At 44.8% G+C, this 24,380-nt stretch overlaps 1 protein-coding gene across 2 annotated transcripts in view; it reads left to right on the top strand.

The window, feature by feature from the left end:
• Positions 1–24,380, top strand: part of WDFY4 (WDFY family member 4) — an 821,140-nt gene that overhangs the window by 395,827 nt on the left and 400,933 nt on the right. For both annotated transcript variants that reach the window (XM_085608765.1, XM_085608766.1), the window contains 3 exons: positions 114–266; positions 20,664–20,737; positions 23,714–23,881. In XM_085608765.1, coding sequence (XP_085464891.1) covers positions 114–266; positions 20,664–20,737; positions 23,714–23,881 — 395 coding nt within the window. The remainder of the gene's footprint in view (positions 1–113; positions 267–20,663; positions 20,738–23,713; positions 23,882–24,380) is intronic.

The following is a 24,380-nucleotide window of genomic DNA, read 5'->3' as shown; positions in this document are numbered from 1 at the left end:
TTCAGTGTTTTAAGCTACAGATGCAATAGCGATAGCCTTTCAATCAAGATTGCTAGCTGCTGAGTTCCTATAGATAGTGCCTAAGACAGTATCTGACATTCTTTCCATTTTAGGTCTTGTCCTTCCTGTTAAAGAAGAAATCAAGACTACTGAACCTTCGGATTTTGCAGCTGCTGTTCTCCATCACTGGAACAGCAAACCTCAACTTTGGCCCCCCAACAATTGAAAGTCCAAGTGCCTTTCAAGCTCTTCTATGCGATTTTGAGGTAAAGGAATCAAAATCATGCGTACTGCTTGTGTTTCCTTTTTTTGCAAACACTATATGAATATTTTGTCCAAGGAGAAGTGCTTTGAGGCTACCTTTATGGACTAGTGTGTGGCCAGCGTAGGTACCCAACCAACTTAGACCTTACAAGTAGCTCACATTTAGCTGCCTGGGTCGATGAAGACCACCTTAAAACCCTCTCGCACAAGACATACTAAGAGTAAGCAACGAGGATCACAAGCTTCTGCTACCCTGGAACTTCTTCATAGCAGAATGGGTGTGTGAGTGTGTGACGGCTGTTTGGTCGTGTTTTTGTGGTTGATATGCTGACAAATAATATTATAGGAAGAAAATCAACAACAAAATATTGTTAAGGTGGGTACTTATAGGCTGAGTTAGGAATAGTATTACCTCCATGATATTCTGGTAGTTGATATTCTAGTTAATATATTTTTGTAGAATGATATTGAGGATTCAATATTTTGGTAGTGTACTGTGTACTTCCATTTCCTCCGCAGAACCTTGAAGTCAGAAGAGACTTAAACCTCTCAAAAGTTCTTGCTTTTACTGCCCAGCCACTGGCAAGGACTCGTGCTGACTGTATAGGCAATCACTGATCAGAATGTCCTTTGTTATGGACTGAGAGCATGACTTTGCTTAAGGTATTCATTAATCTGAGGGAAGGAGTTCCTGGGTGAGTAGTACTTCTCATCTGTTTCCAGGAATTATGTTAGCTGCCATTGGCTGGACGTGGAACTGATGCCCTGTCAAGTGAGTTGAAGAAAACTCTTTCTACATTATCTGTTAATCTCTTTAGCCTTTGCGAAGAGCTGCCCTACCTCCTTGTCTATTTACCAAGCAGTAGAAGCCAGTACATAGAGCAATCACAGGTCTCCAAAAAGCAATTTAGATAAAATACTACACTTCAGCATATGGGATCGTACTCTGTGTTATGTGAAAAGGGTTTGGAAGAGGCTCTACATGGGACATGATGTGAGAAGGCCCTAGATGAGTTAGATTCTCTGTATGTTATGAAAGGGTTCTGGAATGAGTTCTGCCCTGTTTTCATTAGTTATGAACAACTTCTTAAACTAGAAAGCTATTGTAAATCCTAGGTATGAAATAGTGTTGGCACCATGTTTTTATTGTGTTCAGGTTGTCAATCTGTTCCTCTTAGAGACTAGTCTTAAAATCATGGCATTTATAATATTCATGTAGGAATATGTTGTTTTCCCAATGATATGCATTGAATGGAGTGGTTTAAACCCACTTGAGTGAATGTGTATAATTTAATGAGTTGGGTTTTTTGCTTTGTAGCCTTTCATAGGTTGTTGAATACATTGATTGGTAAGCAAATGTTTCTTCTCTTTCTAACTTTGAGTGCACAGTATAAAAGGTGCGTTAAAGGTGACTGATTTGTAACACATGTGCCACAAAATATCTTTGAATTATGCTTATTTACATAAAAATTGGAAAAGCTTTTTATCTGTGATGAGAAGTTTTTTTGGGGTGCTGTGACAGAATGCTGCACCTTGCCTTCCTATGTGTGGTGGACAGGAAGGTTTTTGAATATCTGGTTGGCACCTTTGCTGTAGGCCTGTTGTTCTTAACCTTTTCACTTTTGCAAACCCTAGTGAATCACAACTGGAAGCCAAGGATACCAAGCAATTCCTACGAATTGTACCTCAACACTAATACACAAAAAAATACACAAGTATTCACTGTATGAACTCAGCACATCTCCCTTCCTCTCCAACTGCAATCTGAGAGTGACTACACACCGTATAAGAAGCAGGTTGTCTTCACAAATCAATAGGTAATCATGTGGCATCAGATCTCGCCGCAGAAGTGGTGAAACAGAAGTAGTAACTGGGTTGACACTGGCCATGAATAGATAGATACAGGGCACCAATTGAGCTTGGTATGGACCAAGCTGGAGACCACGCATGGTCTTTGTGTCAAAAGGTGATAAAGACAGTGATTGCATAAAAGCAACACGAGCAGGTGCTTATTAGAATAAAGTTTGTGCTGCCTACTGGGAAGTGGTTCTTTTCCTGTGGAAGTATTTAAGCTCTGCTGAAAAGTGCAGGCTTGCTTTCTTTCCGATACATGATGTGTAGGTGTTTGGAGTCTGTAAATGCCTGCCCATATAAAGCAGTGGATGGGAGTACATGCAGCCTGGAAGGGCTTTTTCTGCAGCTTACTTGTGTATACAAGCATAGATCTCTGACCGCTTAGAACACTATGGGGCATATTATTAAGAACGGCGTTAAAATTATTGCCGCTTTAGCGACAGGAAACTGCCGCTAAAGGGGCGATAATGGGCTTGATAATACGCCCTTGAGAATTCCAATAGAAGCTTATGTTCACACCAGAACATGGGCTTCTATTGGAAATCACAAGGGCATATTATCAAGCCCATTATCGCCGCTTTAGCGGCAGTTTCCTGATGCTAAATAGGCGATAATGTTAACGCCGGTTCTTGATAATATGGCCCTAGATGTCTAGATAATCACTAGCAATTCAAAACTGATTTTAATCAGCAGCAATCAAGTTCTGATTACAAATGTTTTTAAAATGCACATTATTCTTTTTCATTTTCATTGATACATATTTTGAATACACTGGGGACGCAATACAGTAGACTTGAAGTAAGGATTATTGTTACTTGACGAAACTACTAGCCTCGTAGGATGAACCATCTTTATACAGCAGCAATAATCAAACTATGCTGGAGGATGAGAGCGGCACATGAAGAATCCCTTACAGGTCTCTGCTGGTCCGAACTAAAGAATCAGCCCAAAGGCAAGAATGATTGGCCAACAGCGCTTCAGCAAGTGTTAACTGCCCTCATTCTGAACGAAGTATGGGGCATGAACACCAGCTTCCCTGCATTAAAAAATAGCAACTAAAGCAGTTAAACAGCAAGCCTGGTTACTGGATACAGCAGCGCTAGCAAAAAAAAAAAAACACGGACGGATGCTCTTATCTTCGTATGGGGACTGGTTGCCGCAGCAGTATCTCGTAAATAATATCTCCAACAATACAGCACTCCCTACTTCTCCTTCGATTGGGAGCTTTTTCTTCAAAAGATCAGGTTCCATCGTGGAGACAAATCTGGCCGACCAATCTATGTCAACTCAGTGGGAGCGTGGAAGAGACAGTCCAACATTTTTTGTGTATTTTGCCCTGCTGTAAGTCAATTGAGGTGGCAAATTCTACTTCCAGCTCTCCGGTCACTCCAGATAAGAACTTGTTGACCCGCCGTAATGGCTTTACTAAATAGCCAGATGCTGCAGCTCTCTTGCAGGACAACAAAGTTTCTTTAACAATTCAGTAAACTGTTACAACTTCAGCAGGGGTAGAGGGAATAGTATAAATTAATTTCACAACCTCGACCTTTGTGAATCTGAAGATACATTGAACATTAAGCATTTTAACTGTACTGTTTTATAATTTTTACTTGGCTAAACATCAATCTGTCGCATAGGGCATGGCACAGCTAGGGGTCTCAAACCACTGGCTCTTGAGCTACTGTAGCTCTCCAGCTACCTCTCAATAGCTCACCTGTGTGCAGCCCGGCTTATTAAATTAGAACGTTTTTGCTTGGTTGAAATATTATACATATAAAATAAAATAAAATTGTACAGCACTAATAATATTAGTAGCTGTTAATGCATTTCATTGAACATAAGTAACAGGAAGTAAGTACTGAAAAGGTTGGAGACCCAAGAGTTGTTTCTAGAAATTGCATGCAATCTAGGAACAATCACGTTTAATAATGGAGCGTACCTCTGCCCATTTTGCATACTTAATACTCACTTAAAGAAGGGGTGTACTAATTTAAGTGGCAAACATGTGCGAAAGTTCCTGTGAGCGCAATGCACTTTATGTGCTTGGCAATTCAGGCCAGAGGTTACATTGCATATTTGCACACTGAACATATTCCCTTAACTTTGCACATTGCACACCGATCTTAGCTGAAATGAGTATGCTGTAAGATATCTTGAAGTTTGTGATTTCAGGGCAGGACTCTATATGCTTAGTTACCGCAAGCAATCTAGGAACACCTAGGCTCAACAATGGTGGGTAAATCCACCCAGCCCATTTTTCATACCTAATACCCTCTCAAAGGAAGGGTACCAGGCTCCCGTGTAAGAAGCAAACATGCGTGATAGGTCCTGTGACCACAATGCACATTATGCGCTTGGCAATTCAGGCCAAAGCTTACATTGCATATTTGCCCACTGAACATATTCCCTTAACTTTGCACATTGCACACCAATCTTAGTTGAAATGTATATGCTGTAAGATATTTTGAAATTTGTGGTTTCAGGGTAGGACTCTATGTGCCTAGTGACCGCAAGCAATCCAGGAACCTCAAGGCTCAACAATCGTGGGTAAATCCACCCAGCCCATTTTTCGTACCTAAGAGCCTCTCAAAGAAAGGGTACCAGGCTCCCGTGTAAGAAGCAAACATGCGTGATAGGTCCTGTGAGCACAATGCACTTTATGCCCACGATAAACCAGGCTAGAGCATACATTGCACATTTCCACACAGAATATACTCTTCTAACGTTGCACACTGCGCACTAACCATAGATGAAATGCGTATTTAGTGCGAAATATAGAATGAAGTATGTGCTTTTAGATATGGCTAGCTCTAAATACCACGAGCTCAGACTCGCCCAACATAAGGTGCTCATGGACTTTAGCAGTGCCACACTAAGTCTTTCTCTAATTAAGCTATTGAACTGGTATAATTTGTGCATTTTGATACTGAAATTGTATTATTGTACATTGTCGATTTTTGTCATGGTTTTAATTCACTAAACAATACATTATTATTTGCCATCTTTATAGAGTTATTTAGCTCAAAATGATTATGATCATTGATAGAAAATAATGGTCAGGGGTTATACGGATATGTGAACCCCCGAATAGGCTCCATGGACCCCAGGGGGTCAATGGGCCACAAGATGAATACCGCTGCTATACTAGTGAAAAGAAATCACTAACCATTGGTGTTTGCCACTTGTTTCCCCAACTATTAACCAATCCACCCCAGGAGGTCCCTTCGTTTCTGGAATTTATTCCAACTGCTCCCTAATTAAGGTGCACATACACCTTCAACTCTACCCTTTTATTAGAGACTTGTCTTCTAGCATTCAAGGTATTAAGGACACTCTCACTAAACTGCAAAATGGTAAAATAGCGACTTAATAGCATCCTTGCTACCATACGAGTAGTCATTCTTTATATGTAATAAAGTATTTTTGATGTCCTTCAGGTATTTAAACATTTTCATTACATGCATCTTACATGCCCATTACACACCCCAAAACACCATGATTTTGGAACTGGTGGGCTTTATTCTCCATAACAACTTCACCATCAATCAGACAATATGTTTACAAGTGCAAAACTACTCTGTCTCTACCTCTTTATGGGGGTGAGTAGTAAAACAATGGATGACAACTTCTCTGAATACATCTCCATGTAATATACTTGGATAGATGCAAGAATGATGTCTTAATGCTAGGGCAGGGCAGCACTGACAAATAGCAACAGGATATCAATCAGATGAACCATAACAACTATAACATCATGCTCATATGCCACCTCTCTAGAAACCAGGTGCAATGACGTAGGGTCTGATTTAGAGACTGGTTTAAAGGTGACAGAGTACCTGTACAATGTAAACACAGGAAAAACCCAATATACCCTTGGAGGCTTGGGCAAATCGAACAATAACAGGTACAAGTGCCTACAAGGGATTTTGTTTCAGGATGATTCTCTAAATATGAATCTAGGAATTTCTTTGCGGGTGAGTCTACTCAGAACGCAAACCCAAATGTCAATCGATCAAACCAATAAATGAATATACAAAGCACAAACGCAGGAATATCTTTTGTTGAATATACAAAAATATTTATATGTATCAACTCCTTTTTAACTTGATTTATACATATAAATAGTTTTGTATATTCAACAAAAGATATACCCGTGTTTGTGCTTTGCATATTTATTGATTGGTTTGGTCGATTCACTTTTACCTGTTAGAGTACCTGTACAGCAAACTCTAGATGAGACACTTAATTATCTTCACTAAAGCCGGCCCACTCCACTTGAAGCTACACAGGATAGAAACATTCAACAATGGCATACCATAGGGACAGAGTTGTCACCCAAAATATATCATCGGCAATTTACTCAAGACTGAAATGTTGCAGATTAGAAGAAACTGTAGTGAAGATAATGTTGTTGATCTAGAAGCAGTTGAGCAATTCAGAGAAAGAGGCTACACACCAGAATGTATCTAGAAAACCCTGGCAGAAGGCAAACAAAGTGATATAAATTGACCAATGGGATTCAAAGACAAACACACTAATGCAAACTAAATACAATTTACGACAATCTCCAAGGAAGGCCTGGAACTCATCGGTAACATAATGAAAAAACCTTTGCTTCTTCTTTCTAGTAACACTTCAACTTAGATATCATATCTTCGGCCCAATATTTCTCGAACCTTTGGGCTTTTTCAAGCGCCTATCCTGCTATATTTACAAATTTGTGTAACGCAAAGATCCTGAGTTCATTTACAGAGGGACCTGCACCTACAGGAGCAACGACAGAATAACTTGCAGCAGCATGTATGTAATATACATGCCACCTAGCATACATAGGCAGCAGCATATAGCCACTGAAAATAAGAATACGGCAGCACCACAAAAACGGTCACAAGAGTCATTGAAACTTCCATTAAAGCAACATTTCTCTACACACCACAAGGATTTCAAATTCTTTGTAAATGATCTGATTGTCAAGAAGGGTTGTGGGAGAGACTGAGCTCTAACCCTCTGCCGAAGGGAGAGTTTTGTATTCTTAAATGAAACACAGTTAAAATAGAACTCAAACAAGCACAATCAAATTATTATCTACTATAATGAACCAGCTCCTTCGATCTCCATTATAGGCAAATTCTCTGACCACCCAAGCCATTTCCTCTAAGAATGGAGCCTCTCTCTTGAGTTGCCTCACAGAGCTCTAACTGCTGAACCATATTTACTTCCCTGCAATTGTGTCTCGCACAGGTAAACGCTGTGGGGCGGTGAGATGGGGCGGGGTGGGGTGGGGGTTAGTGGAGTTTGACATACGACGGAAAAGGTGAAAGTAAATAAATAAATAAATAAACTACTTACCTTGCGCTCGCCGCACCACCGACTCGGCGATACAGCTAGTGCAAGGTAAGTGGTTTTATTTATTTATTTATTTACTTACTTTAATCTTTCCCGTTGTATGTCGAACTCCACTACCCCCTCCCTGCCCCGCCTCGCCCCGCCTTACTGCCCCACACCTTTACCTGTGCGAGCTGCCACTGCGTCCTTGAGCAAGCCTGGCCTTCAAAACTCTGGGGCTCCCAACGATCTATTGGTTAGTGACTCCTGATCTGGAAATACCTTGCTCCTTCCTAGAGAATTTTGTTTTAAGGAAACCCTTCTCCTGTGCTTAAATTAATGTGCAGCAAAGGAGTGCCAACTAATCATTTTGCTCAAAGAGGTGTCCTCTCTGGAGCTTTTCCCTTTCTGCCAGAAGTGAATGATAAAAAATCTCAATGCATACTGTATGTAGCCTTGTTCTTATGATCTTCTATTCTATATATTACTGTGTCCAGTCACTGGAAGATGTACTGTCTATCTCCGGTGTCTCCAGCCAGTCAATCACGAGCTACCAGTAGCTCACAGACACATTTAGAGGAGCTCACAGACTTTGAGGTAATTTTTAAATCAGCACAAGTTCATATTTTGCTTTTAAAGTTAAGGGAAGCCTGTGCTTATCTTACATTATCACAAGGCTGCAGATAGCAGGGCCTGATAATGAGCAGTACTTAGTACGATATATGACCCAGGCTGCGGCATGGATGTGAACAACTGAAGCACTGAAGTATTTAACTCTTGAACAAAATTCCTTGTCAACTCAGTATGGGAGCTGTGAACAAAATTATGTTTCTGAATGCTTTTAAACGGGAGAAAATTAAAATGGAAAGTTACCTTAAGGATTAAGTTAGCTCTTCATTTTAATGTTCTCCCATTTCAAAGTGTTGCATTTACAAATAGCAGGCCTTTTGCTCCCAGTGGCCAGTAGACCCTGTGCCATAACCAGAACGGAAAAATACAGACATTTTTTAAATGAGAGAAATTTAAAGTGCAGAAAAATGTTCAATAATATGACAATTTTTGCAGAACATTTTTCTGCACTTTAAATTTGTCCCATTAAAAAAAACACTACTGCATGTTTGTGTTATACATGTATCAGTGCCACATATGGCGAAAGGTATGCCCTTGCTGCAAGTACATGCGATACAAAGACCACACTCTCACTGACACACATGGCAGTCCTGTCATTGTGCCCCTAGTCAAAGAATTTTATTCAAACCCTAGTATCTGGCTCCATGGACATTAGGCTTAAAGTCAATAAAGCTGGACGTGGGGATGTCTGGTAACAATCCGCGAGTTGTTTTACCATCAGTAGCACGTAATGGTTTTCTATGATCAGAAGTAGCTCTCACAATAGAAAAGGTTGGAGACCCCTGGTCTATCTTCACCGAATGATGCTGTCTACTGTTCAGTGCACATCATTCTCAGCACCAAAAGACACAGTATTTCTGTTCTATATTGGAGAAATGACCATTTTCTTACATCAAATTCTATGGTTCCACAGCAGATTTTGTTTACTTACCAACACTACTAACTCATGTTTATGTGCCAGTCATGACCAAGCCCTCTCAGGGCTGACATTTAGATAGTTGAATATTTATTTATTATAACAAACCACTTTTATCCCTGACATCTCTAGACTAAGTGACCCCACTTAAATGCTGACACTGTTCAGTTATCAACATCCATTACTGTAGGACTAAAGAGATCCCTACAGATAAACTGCCCATATGGAATAATAACTTATTTCATATACGGCTACCATATGACTACCCGAAACGACTCTGTTGCAACATGGCTGTCACTTTTCCACACTAGTTTCATTGACTGCCAAATCGAGAACACAATCCAATAGCCATATCAATAATCTGGAACCGCGGATGCAAAATCCAAACCATTCAAGACATCTCGCATCTTGACTTAATAGAAGCGGATCTTTACATACCTCAGTTATGACATAAGCCCTCCACGGCACCGGACCAGCATACTTGAATAGCCGACTCAAATTCAACTCACCCCAAAGGACCCTACGATCAGCCCAGCTCTCCTATGCTGTGGTCTCCCGCACCAGGAAGACCAGATCGGGAGGCCGCTCCTTCTGCTTCCTTGCGGCCAAAGCCTAGAACGCCCTTCCGCTCCACCTCAGACAGACAACAATCGCTCCCCATCTTCGCAAGAAACCTCAAAACCTGGTTCTTCGACAGACCCCCTCCTTGATGGAATGGATCCTCCACCCCCCCCCCCACTAGTGCCTTGAGACCCTCACGGATGAGTAGTCGCACTTAACAAACTCCTGATTGATTGATTGATTAATTGATTGATTGATTGATTGATTGATTGATGACATCACCGTGGAGGTACGATGCTGGTTCCTTTAGGTGCCCACTTCTCACGCACTGCCCTAAGTAACTAACTATCCACTCCCCATTGCGGACATTTCTAGATTCTATTTCACTATCTACACCAAAGCACTGTACACCCCAAGGGAGCATTCCATTGTACTTGAGATACATTTCCAATCAACTAACTCCTAAGACTTTGAACACATACTAAGTGTCTTCTCACTATCGAATATCGCTAATTAAATTTAAATGCAATTAATTTTCAAAATTACCAATTCTTTATATTCTCACCAATTTTCTATCATTAGTGTGCAGCTTCAGGCCTGCTGTGCCCCAATCCTGTTTATTGACTAGATTTCTTTTTTTATTCTACTGTTTCTTTTTTTTCAGCTTTAATCTTACTGGGCTTGCTAGCTTCTAAACATTTCCAACCCAAGTATCCACAACCACAGATGGATTATCCTTAGGGGGCAAAACACGACTGATGCTATTGCATTACATCATGCGATGAATCTATTGATGCTCTACTTTGCTTAAAGTTGAAGCAAGGAACTATCGATTCTCTTTATAATTATTTTTTGAACAAGCCAAAACGAAAGCTAACAACGAATGTCATGAACACGTACACTGATGTTTCTGTATTGATGTCCAAATGAGTTAATTGATTCATTCTACTTACTGTACTTGCTAAATAATTTGTTTGTGAACTACATTCACATACACAGGAACCCTAAAAACTTTAAGCTTTGCAAAACTAGGCTAAGGGCAAACCCAGTTGGTTACTCCTAGCACCCTCTATGCTGACCTTCTTTTGATACCTATGGGCACCAATGAAGTGGTCCCAGACAATGAACCCTTATTACTTATCAAACATCTGAAAAGCCACTTGATATAAGTGTGACACATGGATGTTGCACTGCCTTTTTATTATAAGAGAAGAGACTGAATGGTTTCTATTACGAACGGATGATCTGGATGCTGAATGTTGGTTCCATATTCTGTTTAAGAGGTGAAGCTCCTGGATTGATTTTCAAACTTTGTGATGGACTGTGGGTCTCATTATTGTGTAACATTTTATAGTAAGAAGGAGGTGGGTGGAGTTCCGCAGACTCTATAGGCCCGATTCACAAAGGTAAAGTTAGACAAAAGTCTAACTTTACGACTTTCAGCATTCACAAAGGGCATTTACAAGTATTAAATGCCCTTTGTGAATAACTAAAGTCGTAAAGATAGACTTTCATCTAACTTTACCTTTGTGAATCAGGCCCTACATGTTTCATGCTCTGTATAATGTTAGAATGTTCTGGGGGGCGCTAGAAGGCACACAGCAAGATGGCTGCGCTGTAGTGCAGCTCTGCCTGGCCGAGTCATCAGTCCGTTAAATATCCTGTAATTACTGCAAGACTGAACCTCATCACGGGGAGAATTCATCTCTGCCGAGCTTAGTGCTGCTACATAGCGAGAAATACCTCAAGCGCCTGCAGGGTGAGGGATAGCCTGTGTCCTGGGTAGATGACACACGCGGGGTAAAATGGTGCCGCCCTAAGAGCCCAAGTGAAGCGGTGCGGGCCACACTGGCATAGCCTTGCGAGAGGTAGGGGCCGTGGCGGACGGGAACAGTAGCGTATTGCCCAGGTACGGGGCTAGCAGTGACAACCTCACTGTTACCGAAGGAGGCACCTGGAAGCTGACGCAGAGTGAGTGGGGGAGGAATGGTGAGCCGCGGACCAGTGTACCGGAGAGGTGTGGAAACCCCAATCAATCAATCAATCAATCAATCAATCATGGAACTTATATCGCGCACTACTCACCCGTAAGGGTCTCAAGGCGCTTGGGGAAGGGGGTCTGCTACTGCTCGAACAGCCAGGTCTTGAGCTGTTTCCTGAAGGCCAGGTGGTCCTGTGTCATCCGCAAGTGGACGGGTAGGGAGTTCCAAGTCTTAGCTGCCAGGTAGGAGAATGACCTTCTTCCAGCGGTGGCTCTCTGGATGCGAGGGACGACGGCGAGGGCGAGTTTAGCGGAACGTAGCTGGCGGGTGGGCGTGTAGAAGGTGAGGCGGCTGTTGAGGTACCCTGGGCCTAGGTCGTGGAGGGACTTGTGTGCGTGGGTGAGGAGTCTGAACGTGATCCTCTTGTTGACAGGGAGCCAGTGCAGGTCTCTCAGGTGGCACGAGATGTGGCTGCGTCAGGGGACGTCCAGGATGAGTCGGGCGGAGGCGTTCTGGATACGCTGAAGTCTTTTCTGAAGCTTGGCTGTAGTACCGGCGTAGAGGGTGTTTCCGTAGTCTAGTCTGCTGGTGACGAGAGCCTGGGTGACCGTCTTCCTGGTCTCGGTCGGGATCCATCGGAAGATCTTTCAGAGCATGCGGAGGTTGTGAAAGCAAGCTGAGGAGACGGCGTTGACTTGTCTGGTCATCGATAGGGAGGAGTCCAGTATGACGCCCAAGTTGCGTGCGTGGTCCGTCGGTTCAGCTGCGGTGCCTAGTGCCGGGGGCCACCAGGAGTCGTCCCATGCGGAGGGTCATGGTCCCAGGATGAGGACTTCTGTCTTGTCCGTGTTCAGTTTCAGGCGGCTGATGTTCATCCATTCAGCGACGTCTGTCATCCCTTCGTGCAGGCTGGCTTTGGCGGTATCGGGGTCTCTGGAGAGGGAGAGAATCAGCTGGGTGTCATCGGCGTAGGAGATGATGTTGAGGTTGTGTTGGCGTGCGATGGCAGCGAGGGGTTTCATGTAGATGTTGAAGAGAGTGGGGCTGAGCGACGATCCTTGCGGGACGCCGCAGATGACTTCGGTGGCCTCGGAGCGGAACGGAGGGAGGCGTACTCTCTGTGTTCTGCCGGAGAGGTATGAGATGATCCATTCCAGAGCCTTCCCTTGGATGCCGGTGTCGTTGAGGCGTTGGACTAGTGTGCGGTGGCAGACAGTGTCAAATGCTGCGGAGAGGTCTAGGAGGATGAGTGCCGCTGTTTCGCCGTTGTCGAGCAGGGCTCGGATGTCGTCGGTGGCTGCGATGAGGGCGGTCTCGGTGCTGTGGTTGGCTCTGAATCCGGACTGTGATGGGTCGAGGGATCCGTTCGCCTCGAGGAAGGCTGCCAGTTGCTTGTTGACGACCTTCTCGATGACTTTGGCGGGGAAAGGAAGGAGCGAGATGGGGCGGAAGTTCTTGAGGTCGGTCGGGTCCGCTGTTGGTTTCTTCAGCAGAGCGCTGAGTTCGGCGTGCTTCCAGCTCTCCAGGAAGGTTGCTGTGTTGAAGGAGGTGTTGATGATGTCTCGGAGGTGGGGTGCCATGGTAGAGGCTGCCTTGTTGAAGACATGATGGGGGCACGGGTCGGTCGGAGATCCGGAGTGGATGGTGTTCATCATGCGTGACGTGTCTTCGGGGGTCACCTCGGTCCATGTCTGGAGGGTGGCGGCGGGGTGCGAAGGTTCGACCGATGGGTGCGGGGGTGAAATGTCGAAGCTGTTGTGGATGTCGGCGATCTTGCGGTGGAAGTACGAGGCGAGGGAGTCGCAGAGGTCCTGTGAGGGAGTGATGTTGTTGTTGCCGGTGCTGGGGTTGGAGAACTCCTTGACGATGTTGAAGAGCTCCTTGCTGTCATGGGCGTTCTTGTCCAGTCGTTCCCGCAGAGATTTCTTCTTGGTGGTGCGGATGAGCTGGTGATGTCTGCGAGTGGCGAGTTTGAGTGCTGTTCTGTTGTCGGCGGTCTTGTTGAGGAGCCAGGCCTTCTCGAGGGTGCGGCAGGCCTTCTTGGAGTCCTTAAGTTCGTCGGTGAACCAGGGGGCCTTCTTGCTTCTGGGCCTGGTGAGGGGGTTCTTCAAGATAAAAAAGCAGCGCCCTGGGCTAGCGAATGGCAAGGTAGGCCCAATACTGGCTGTACGCCGTAAGTCATCAGATAACCAAGAGCGGAAAGCCATCGAGGCTGAGAGGAGCGGGTTGTGGGCCGCATCGCAAGAACAGACACCACAGACACAAACGTAGGCAGAATAAATATAAATGCCTGGAAGACACTACAAGCGTAGTAGCGGGCGCAGTGCACCAGAAATCGCTGAGAGGTATGGTCGAACCTCTCAATTCAGCTTCACTAGAGCAGGGGCCCACAAAAACTGCAAATAAACCATATATGCCTATGGGGGAAGATTGTTGCATTGGCTAACTGAGTTGCGGTGCCCGAACCCTGGAGGTTGGGGGGAGGTAAAGGTGGGCTCAGAGGGCAAACTCAAGTGCGGCCCAGGTCTGAGCCCCACGCTTGCCAGATGAGAACGAGCTTATTGAAGGTAACCAACACATAGGCCGCGGCGACAGTTGCAGCGCTGAGAGCATGAGGCACAGAAAAGACACTAACGCAGTGGCACGAGGTGGGGTGGTCGCCCTGAGGGGTTTCCTCAGCCTGCAAATGTGGCACGACTGAATGAACAGACAGTAAAACACACCCCAGATGCACCAGCTTTAAGTATCCAGACAGCAGTGGCTCCTTGAAGGCATGAGCCGCGGTGCAACTCAGCATCCAGTGTGGGCAGCTAGCCTACCTATGAACTGGCAAAATAGTAAAAGGATGGGAAAAAATGGATAAAAACCAAACGCAGCTCACCTTCGAAGCTCAAAAACCAGGCAGATCTCAGCAGCGAGCAATGTCGGACTTGGAGCAAGAACCACTGGTGGAGGTGGCTAGCTCATTGAAAGCCACCCTGGTTGCGATGCAAAATAGTGTACAATCCATAGACAGCAAGATTGATGCCCTAAATCTAAGAATAGATCATATGGCTGCTAAACTGGACAAACAGAACGTCAGGTTAAGGGAGGCCAAAAAGCGAATCTCAGCAGCGGAGGAGAACCTGAAAGAGGTTTCCACCAAAAGTCTTGACATGGACAAAGTACTAGCCGTCATACAGGCTAAAAACGAGGACTTGGAGGCGCGATCCAGGTGCAATAACCTGAGATTCATGGGGCTGCCAGAGTCAACAAACACTGGCAAGCTAGAGCTATATATTGAGGATATGCTAAAAGACATTTTTGGACCTGAGAACCTGTCGATGGTGTTGACTGTGGAGAAGGCGCATAGGTCTCTGGCGGCGCGGCCGCATACATGCCAACATTTCAGAAGAGCAAAGCGGAAGATTTTTTAGAAAAAAACGGGAGAAAGGGTCCTTGAATCGGGTTACTGTCATGTATGGGCTTTGGAAGTGTGCTGCTGCAGGATTGGACATTTGAAACGCAAATGCATGTTTTTGTCTTACCTTTCAGAAGCATGGAGCGCAATGGCAGGCAGAGAGAGGGTGATGCAAGTGTTGTGCACTGGCCTGGCAGGTTGCTGGCACTGCATACACCCCATCCCCCTGTGTGGCAGTCCGGGCTGAGACAGCTTCCCGGGCACACACACAGCCGCACCCGAGCACTTCACAGGTCTTTAAAAGACCATTCGCTTGTTAATGGGGCTCTGTTGGTTTTTAACCCCTCCTAGAACCCCTGCATCGCCACTTTGACTATTGCTGGAAGAATTAGCATGTTACACAATACCAGGCCCTGTCAGCTGAAACCCCGAGGAATCGGGTTTCTAGATGCTTGAATCGGGAGGCGGGAGACTAGCCTTGAAATCGGTAGTCTCCCGCCTGAATCGGGAGGGTTGGCATGTCTGCGGCCGGTCCACGGGGCACCGCCGAGGCCGATCATCACTTGTTTACTCAACTATAGAGATCAGGACACCGTGCTGCACTTGGCGCGTGAAAAACAGAGCATAAATTACAAAGGAAATGACCTGGCCTTTTACCCGGACTTCACCGCGGCAGTCCAAGCAGCCCAGCAAGAATATCAACCCGTGAAGAAACAACTATTGGAGGATAAAATACCATATGCGATGCTGAAAGCAGCTATGGAATTCAGCAGATCACTCAAGAGGAGCAGACGGGACCAAGCTGATAGATCTGAGGATGAAGAACAATGAGAGGTGGAGACAGGCTTTATAACCCCAGGCAGAATGTGGAAGTTCCAGAGAGTGCAGCTACAGCTGCAGTCAGGAGTCCTCGTGCTGTGTGGACATGGATAATGATGTGGACAGTAAATACACTGACAGCACTGCACACAGGTGGTGTAAAATGCCAAGCCAGGCCACAAGAGGTAAGGAGATGCCTGAAGGGAACTATCTGCACCGATGTGGATGGATGGTGAGTGCAGCTCTCATTTCATCTAATACTGCATATGAAGGAACATTGAGACTTAGGAATGCACCAGATGACTCGGCCTCCCCCTCAATACCGGGAGGGTTGCAGCGCGCTAGTGCCCCCACATGGGAATGTCCTGAGCCCTTTACTGGGGAACTGTTTCTAATGTTGTTGAGTTAGAAATGTTTTGGGATGTCTTTAGCTGATTGGGTATGCTGAAGTGGGAGGGGGGAGGGAAAGGTGAGGTGTTCCAGGACGAATGCAGTGCAGACTAAATCTAAATCTACAGCAGGCTAGTGGACTGGTACTTCATGTTGTATTCCACTGGGTGATACACAGGCAAAGCCAAGGCAGGGCAAATTATTTCGCAGACGCAATTATTAAATTAATTACCTGGGATGTAAGGGGCCTGAATAATCCCCAAACAATACGACACGTGCTGGCATACCAAGATCGATATAACATTCACATCGCCTTCCTGCAGGAAACCGACCTTGCGCAGCACACTTAACATAAGGTCTGAAAAAGGTGGGACATCTTCAGGACCGCATCATCATACTCCGCTTATGCTAGAGGGGTAAGGATTCTGGTACGGAGGGGCACACCTTTCATGATGACACACATCGAGGCTGATGACCCAGGCAGAGTGGTTTTGCTACACGGAATGCTGGAAGGGAGGATGATCCTATTTGTGAACACATATTGCCCAATTATAGTCTGCCTAGACCTTTATCACGATGTGTGGAGAAGAATAGACAACCGCACGGCCCCATTGGTGATCTGGGGCAGATACCTTAATGTACACCTAAACGCGCAGTTGGACCGTTCGTCCCCCTCATCAACCTATAACAAGCAGGCCACCACAACAGTTAAGGAAATAATTGAGGCTGAAAACCTGGTAGATGTATGGCGCAGCCAAAATCCAGTGTTCTGGGAGGGAACCTACGTGTCGACAGTACAGTACATGGCTCCTGGTCCAGCCTTGACTGCTGATTGGTTTCTAAGGATGTAAGCGCTTGGACCGTGGGAGTTAAACACCTAGCAAAAACACTGTCAGACCATGCCCGGTGTTGTTGGAACTAGAAATCCCCTCATGCATTAGGCCGGCATTCCAGTAGAGATTGCAGCCTTCAGAGCTGCTGGACCAGGTATTCTGCACCACAGTGGGCGCTGCTATAGCAAACTTTTTCTTCCGAAAATGAAGGATCCATGAGCGAAGCGGGGACACTGTGGGAGGCCTTTAAGGTCACCATAAGGGGAGAATGCATGGGGGTGCAGGCAGGAATACTGAAGGCGTTGCACAGAAGTATACAGGGGGTGGAAGACAAGATAAATGCATTGGAACGAACATATGAACACACTCTCACCTCCGCACTCCTAGCACAGATCAGAGAACTGACTTCTGAACACACCGAGTTGACAGAACAGGTGGTGCGCCACAGATCACGTAGATGGAGGGCCAGATCGTTTGGGGAGGGGGCAAGCTAGGAAGGGCTGTCGCAAACAAACTGGCAGAACCAAGAGACCAAGTGCATGTTGTAGAAATGCTAGATCACAATGCCGTCATGCACTATGCAACACCCGAAATCTTAAAAGTACTCACTGACTTCTATGCTAAATTGTATGGGCAGAAAAGTATGGCTGCAGAAAGTAAGATCAATCAGTATCTAGATGACATTGCCCTGGGGTGGCTTTCCACAGGACAAAGAGAATACCTCGTCCAGCCCTGGATTGTGGACGATGTAAGGAAGGCTATAATCTCCTTACCTAATGGGAAGGCGGCAAGCAGTGATGGACTGCCGGGAGAATTTTTATAAAACGTATGTAGACAGCCTGACTCTTAAACTGCTCCTAAAGAGGTCTATATGGAAGCTTCTGAGAAAGGATTCCTGCTACCCACACTGAGGGAAGCACCGATAGTGACTCTTCTCTAACCTGAGAAGGAGGCCAACCGTTGCAAATCATATAGACCGCTCTCAGAAATAAACATAGACACCAAAATTCTTGCTAAGATCATAGCCAATAGACTAGAGCCTCTGGTATCGAATCTGATTTTGCCGGACCAGTCTGGGTTTGTACCCCAAAGGTCCACGTCACACAACTTGTGTACCCTTTTTGTGGTGCTGCTGCAACGAAGCCCGGAGTTAGAAGCAGCAGCGGTGCTTTTAGATGCAGCTAAGGCCTTTGACTCGCTGCAGTGGGTATATATTTTCGTTGTGCTGCAATGCATGGGGATGCCACAGGCCTTTCTAAAATGGGTGAGACTGCTCTACATGCTCCCAATGGCTAGAGTCTGCATCAATAAAATAGTCTCAGATCCCATACAAATATACAGGAGAGATGGGCTCTCGCTCTCATGCTGTTTTCCCTGGTGCTAGAACCCCTAGCGTGTAAGATAAGGCAGAGGCACGCCCAGGCCGGCCCTAGGCTTCCAACAACGTCCATTAGCTATCTCATTGCATGCTGACGACATGTTGCTATATGTACGAAACCCCAAGACGAACCTAGCACCTCTCCTAAGAGATTATGTGCTTTTTGACGGGTACTCTGGTCTCTGAATCAACTGGGACAATTCCCTAATTTTCCCCCTAAAGCCATGCACAACTAGATATGACCTAGAGTTCCAGCTGGCCTGGACGACGGAGCCAGTAAAATACCTAGGTGTGTGGGTGCACGATGACCTTGTGGTAGTGATCACCATGAACTATGAGAGGGCCCTAGCGAAACTAACAGACCAAGTTGTCAGATGGACACGACTCCCTCTATCCCTAGCCGATAGAATTGTTTTTTTTATATTTAATTTGTGAATATACACATCAGGCTGAATAAAATAATATTCAAGTCCCTCAAGACCTGTATGTTAACCCTAGTGTGGGTGACACACAGCTGAGATGTGGCTGGGACATACTAACTTTACCGATCGACAGGTGGGGTTTGGGGGCCCGGACCTCCGTCTGTATTATTTAAGTGCTCCGGCGCAGTTTGCGTACCATTGGCTACATCCTAAGCGCTACCTCCCGCACCTGGCAGTGGAAACAGATATAGCTTACCCTACCCCACTCCCTGCCACAATATTGACTAGCAAGCTGGAAAGTGGTCGAAAGGAGGTAAACACTATTGATTGCACTTCCTGGCCTGATGAAACTTGGGGGTTCGGGCGGGCAAGATACCGATATATGCGCCGGCTATGCCCATAACGGCCCATCTGAATATTTCGGTGGAACAAGAATGGGGGACGCTGGAGATCCTAGCTGCTGCGGGCATTAACACACTGGGGGACATGTACGTTAATGGGCAATTTCTGTCCTTGGAAGCGTTCATAGGGGGGCGACCATACACCGCAATGATGGGATTTACATACACTGGGCTACGAACAGCAGTGAAAGCATTGTTTCCTGTCTTCCCAGCAGAGCCGCGGGCCCTTAAGGCCCTGCAGATCGTGTTGGTCACCACTGGCACTAACCTCATCACAAACATATATAATGCCTCCCAGAAAGAGAATAAAGCATCAAACTCGATTGCAATAGATAGGTGGAACAGCAGAATCACTACGCATTGACTTGGGAGGACTGGGTGACGTGTTGCAAACTCACCGAGAACCTCATGGCGAAGTGCAACCTCCGCATAATCACTTCAAGTATTTACGCCAGATGTACTACACGTCCACCAAGTTAATAAAATTCGGGCTTAGAACAGACTCTAGGTGTGGGAGGTGCGGAAGGGATGGGGCGGATTTTGTACACTTGGTGTGGGTTAGTAAATGTATACAAGCCTTTTTGGTAAAAGCCTCGGTGAGTTTAACACAAATGGTATCGGAATCTGTACACTGCTCTCCGAATGTGCGCCTGCTGGGCTTAGTCAAATCAATGAAACCCTGCAATAGAAAGCTGGTGGCTATATCCACCTTACTAGCTAAACGACTGGTGGCAAAACATTGGGGTGGGAGGATGGTCTCCATGTACACACAATGGCTTATTGATATACTGTATTACAGGGATCAATTGATCACATACGCAGAGGAGCTACCGATGGCCTCCAGGCCCAAAACTTCTGGGCGCCACTAACTGTATACCTACTGGCCCGCCCACAATCGCCATGACCCCTGTACCATCACTGGTTGGAAAGCACGGCCTTAGCACCTTTGGAGAGCTCAGGGAATAACATCAGAGCACACCGGCCTGCTGGCTATTATGTCGATATATAGGATGTATTTACTGTCATGCACTGCAATGTTACATGTTAGCTCACTGAGCGGTTAACCGGCTGCACTGTTAAGATTGACATGCTTCAAACACGCTTACAATGTGTCTGGATATGAAAATGTAATGCATAACCTGTATGTAGCCACTAATTAAATATATATATTTTTTAAATGTTAGAATGTTCTGTTTGGAGTCCAGGACTTTGTATCATCTAAGAAGCAACTGAATGGGGATTCCTCTGGTAAAGAGTGGGATAGGTCTGGTAAACGCTCAATGTTCCATTTATCATGAGATGGCTCTGGATGGATTTCTACCTCTATTCATTGTGAGGCTAGCGGTGTTCAAAATGAGTGTCAATAGTTTGCCTGATAAAAGAATGACCTGGATGGAGGTCCACATTCTGCAGATATACTTACCCTGCTAATGCATGTGGTTATGCTTCAGAGACTGGTTGCATTATATTTATTACTGTTTGTTTCAGCTTTGGCTGAATGCTCCAGATAACTTGGACCTTGCTGTCTTCTCACATCTGCTGGATGTTCTTAGATCTTCAAGGTAAGAGTACAAACAATCCTAGTGCATCTTATCCTGGTAAAAAAAGATTATGAGTGCAGATCGCGAGAGGGCATTGGCCACTTGCATGGAGAAGCTATGTCTTTGACTTATTGTGACTACCTGTGATGGTCCAGACAAAGATGATGTAGGTGATCTTTAATCAAAATATCTTATTCCCAAAGTATGTGCATAATACCCGAGCCCATCTTCAGCTACAAAGCGAGGGCCCGCGTCATATGCAGAATGCCTCATTTACATATAGTACTTCTTGAAGGAGATCTCCCTGTTTGCACTCTACCTAAACAGAGCAAAGTCAAGAAAAACTCATGTACCGCAATGTCAAAAGCATCCTTTGGGTTAATTGGCTGCAAATTCTATGACTGTCATTAATTCAGGTAATGAAAGTAAGACATCTGGGGGTTACCTTTGACTCTGTATTGCCCTCCCTTCCTGAGAAGAATGCAGTTGTTAAACTCATCCACATGAAACTTAGTATGTCTTGGTAAGTGTCCCCAGTCCTCTGGTAAAACTGCAGATTGGAGCATACAATGTTGTTATTATGGCTAGTTTAGACCAGAGCAGCCTACTGTGCTAGTGCCTCTATAAAAAAATACACAGAGTACTTCTAACTTTCTCTGGAAATCCAGGAGTCAGGAGTACTAGAAGGGGAAGTCGCACCTACTCACAGCACATTCTTTGTGAATTGGCCCCACTGACTTAGACTACGAAGACGGCAACAAAAAAGAATAGGTGTTGTGACAACAACTTGTACAATGGTTAGCAATCATGGGAAACCCTGTATTCCGAAGCACTTTATCAGTATATGGACAATAGTTTCTATAGACGCATTAAAGAATATATAACAGAAACTCTGGGGAGCCCAGAAAAATCCTCTCCCAGTAATCATTCCTGAAGACCAACAAGCACAAAGTCCAGTGAATCATCAGTGAAAAGTGATTTTATCGTGCTTACGTTTTATGTGAATGCTTTCAGGCAAGAAAATATATTTCACATAAGAAAGTGTGAATAGTGTTCCAGAGATAAAGTGTAATGACGCAGTGCACGTGAGTTGTGAACAAAGTGAACCAAAGTGAGCATAATAACTCAAAGTGGAATCACAGTCTCATGGATGCCATCCACAGTGGTAATGATAAAGTCTGGTTGTATTTCTCAGTAGTCATCCTGAGGGTGCACAATAGATACACAAGCAGTCTAAAGGTTTATGTACGGCAAATGGGTAGCCCAGCGTCACCATGTGCGACCGCCTAAGTTACCATTTCATAATGTTTTGGTGTCATTGTTAAATCTGTTTTTGGGAGAGCACTATCTGTGCCAGTCTGGTACAGAACAGATGATGTGGTTTACCATCTCTAGCCTGAGCGTGGTACTTTTGAATCCGACTTTGCTGCTGTCACTCTATTCATAATCAATCAGGTGTTTTAAAGCAACACACATCTAGGATGTAGCAATCCAAATTTGGGATTCTTGTAACCCTGATATAAATGCAAAGAAACTAATTCCCAACGCTCTCTGTGCTTTAGTTGTATTAAAATTGTAGTCCATGTCAAGTGGGAGGTAGTAGAAGACAGCGAATCCTAGACCTGGCAGATGTGAACAGCAGAAAAGCTATGACCATGTGGTCTTTCTGGATGGTAGATGTAGAAGCATGCCGAGGAACAAGGGCACTGCTGACAGAATTTCCAGCATGACGGGAACACTTAAGATGGCAGTATGCTGGTGGTCATCTGGCCAGCTAGAGGAATGCTGGGTCCACCTGTAGGAAGGCAGGTTAGTTGGCTGGAAGGTGGCTGGGACAGCTGTATGACAAGCTGGTGTTGGTCACCTATAGACTGGCAGGAAAGGGAGGGCAGACACCAAGGACACAGAAGGAGAAACAGGGAAAAAAGAGAATGGAGAGACAGTGCAGGAACATAGAGCAAGTGGTAAATGAAGAACGAGGAACAGAGCTTCTGGTCGAAGACAGAGCTTCTGGTCGAAGACAACAACTGTGAAGCTGGGATGTTGGTTGTTAGGGATATATGTCTCTTGTGTATCCATTAAGTAAAAAAGGGCAACATACACAGGTGTCAGATGCTCCATGATCATGTATGCTTAATGACACTTCATACTGGTTTGCTCCATAGTTTGTTAAAGACAGTATGTGTGAGGAAGAGGCACTACTCTCTTGTACATACGAAGTAGAGATGAAGGACATTTTGGCATCCTTCCCGGGTCCGACGTTAGTAATGTGGTTCAAGAAGCTCTCCTTTGGCCTGCCTGGCAAACAGGGAGCCAGCAGAAGCACATAATGTGCAATGAAGATGGCCTACAAGAAGGATCTTGGACATCTTAATGCAGGGGACAGTTTCCATCTGCCCTCACTCTCTCTAAATCCGTACTGCCCATTGGCGATACGTTCATTAGTTCCATGATTCCACAGTCCCACTATCATTGGAAGGTCTTTGTTTCAACCTCCTTCAGAACGTCTTGATGCTTTTTATTAGATTCATTTAAATTCCCATGACTTAAGCAGAATTAAGGACTCCTATAGGATGTTATCTTATCAAGAGAAGTGTCGCTGCCATGAGCTATTCTGCCACATAAAATGGCATTTTAAAGCTTTCCCATATTCCCGAGACAAAGATGGCTTTGCTAAGATACTTAATGGTTATTATTTTGGTTGTGAAACGATAAGATCAATATGTATTGTCATTCACATTTTTGGCTCAAAGATTTTAGAAGAGGTAAAACAGGATGAACCCTCTCCTCATGGTAATGTTAAAAATTGGTTGATTCTGTTTGGTAATAAAACTCGTTTACTGACCTTTTACAGATTTATAGATGTTTTTACAGCTCCGCATTTTTGTGTACATTTTACATCTATTAAAGGTGGACACATGTTGCATGTAAGCTAGTAGGAATCTGTAGGATTTGTGATGTAAGCCCCCATGCTTCTAATGTGTATTTTCGTTGCAGCATGACCGGTGGAGGAGATAATGCGGAAGCAGCACATCAAATGGACATGGTGCCCAAACTTACCTTCCTGCTGAATGAGCCCAGCATTACCAAGCCCAAAGTCACCATCATATGTACAATCCTCACCCACTTATTGAAGGGATATTTCAACACAAAGGATATCTTAAGGTAATGTGTGTGTCTGCATTTAACTTGAAGGCTGTCCTGATCGGTTAGCATTTTGGTGTAGAAATACTGCTCAAGGAAATACATATACCACAGGGCTTGTTTTTTCCCTGCCGTGTTATTATCCTTATTCCAAATTCTGAATGATTCCTCCTGAGCTGTGTAACTTGTATATTTACTCACTACAGGTAATTTATTTATTTGTGTATGATTAATTAAAATCTTTACAAATCGGGTAAACACATTGTAAAGGGAAATTAAAAAGTAGAAAAATCAGTTAGCAAAAAAAAAAAAGTTCTCTCTGTCCCGTGGATTTACCAGGGTGATTCAAGTTGTGGTTTGCCGTTATTAAAATCAGCCGTCCTCAGGCCCTCATATATCTGACCCCAGCAAGTTCAAAACATTTTACAACCTGACAGTTTAGTTTTGTTTTGCTGGGGTTGAAACAAAGTTTAACTGCCTGTCTGCATGTCCGGATTCCGTGAGTTTTAAAAGAGTCTCG

Source organism: Triturus cristatus, chromosome 1_2 (genome assembly GCF_964204655.1).
Source record: "Triturus cristatus chromosome 1_2, aTriCri1.1, whole genome shotgun sequence".
In the NCBI taxonomy this organism is placed as follows: domain Eukaryota; kingdom Metazoa; phylum Chordata; class Amphibia; order Caudata; family Salamandridae; genus Triturus; species Triturus cristatus.
This window is presented reverse-complemented; position numbering and strand designations above follow the sequence as displayed.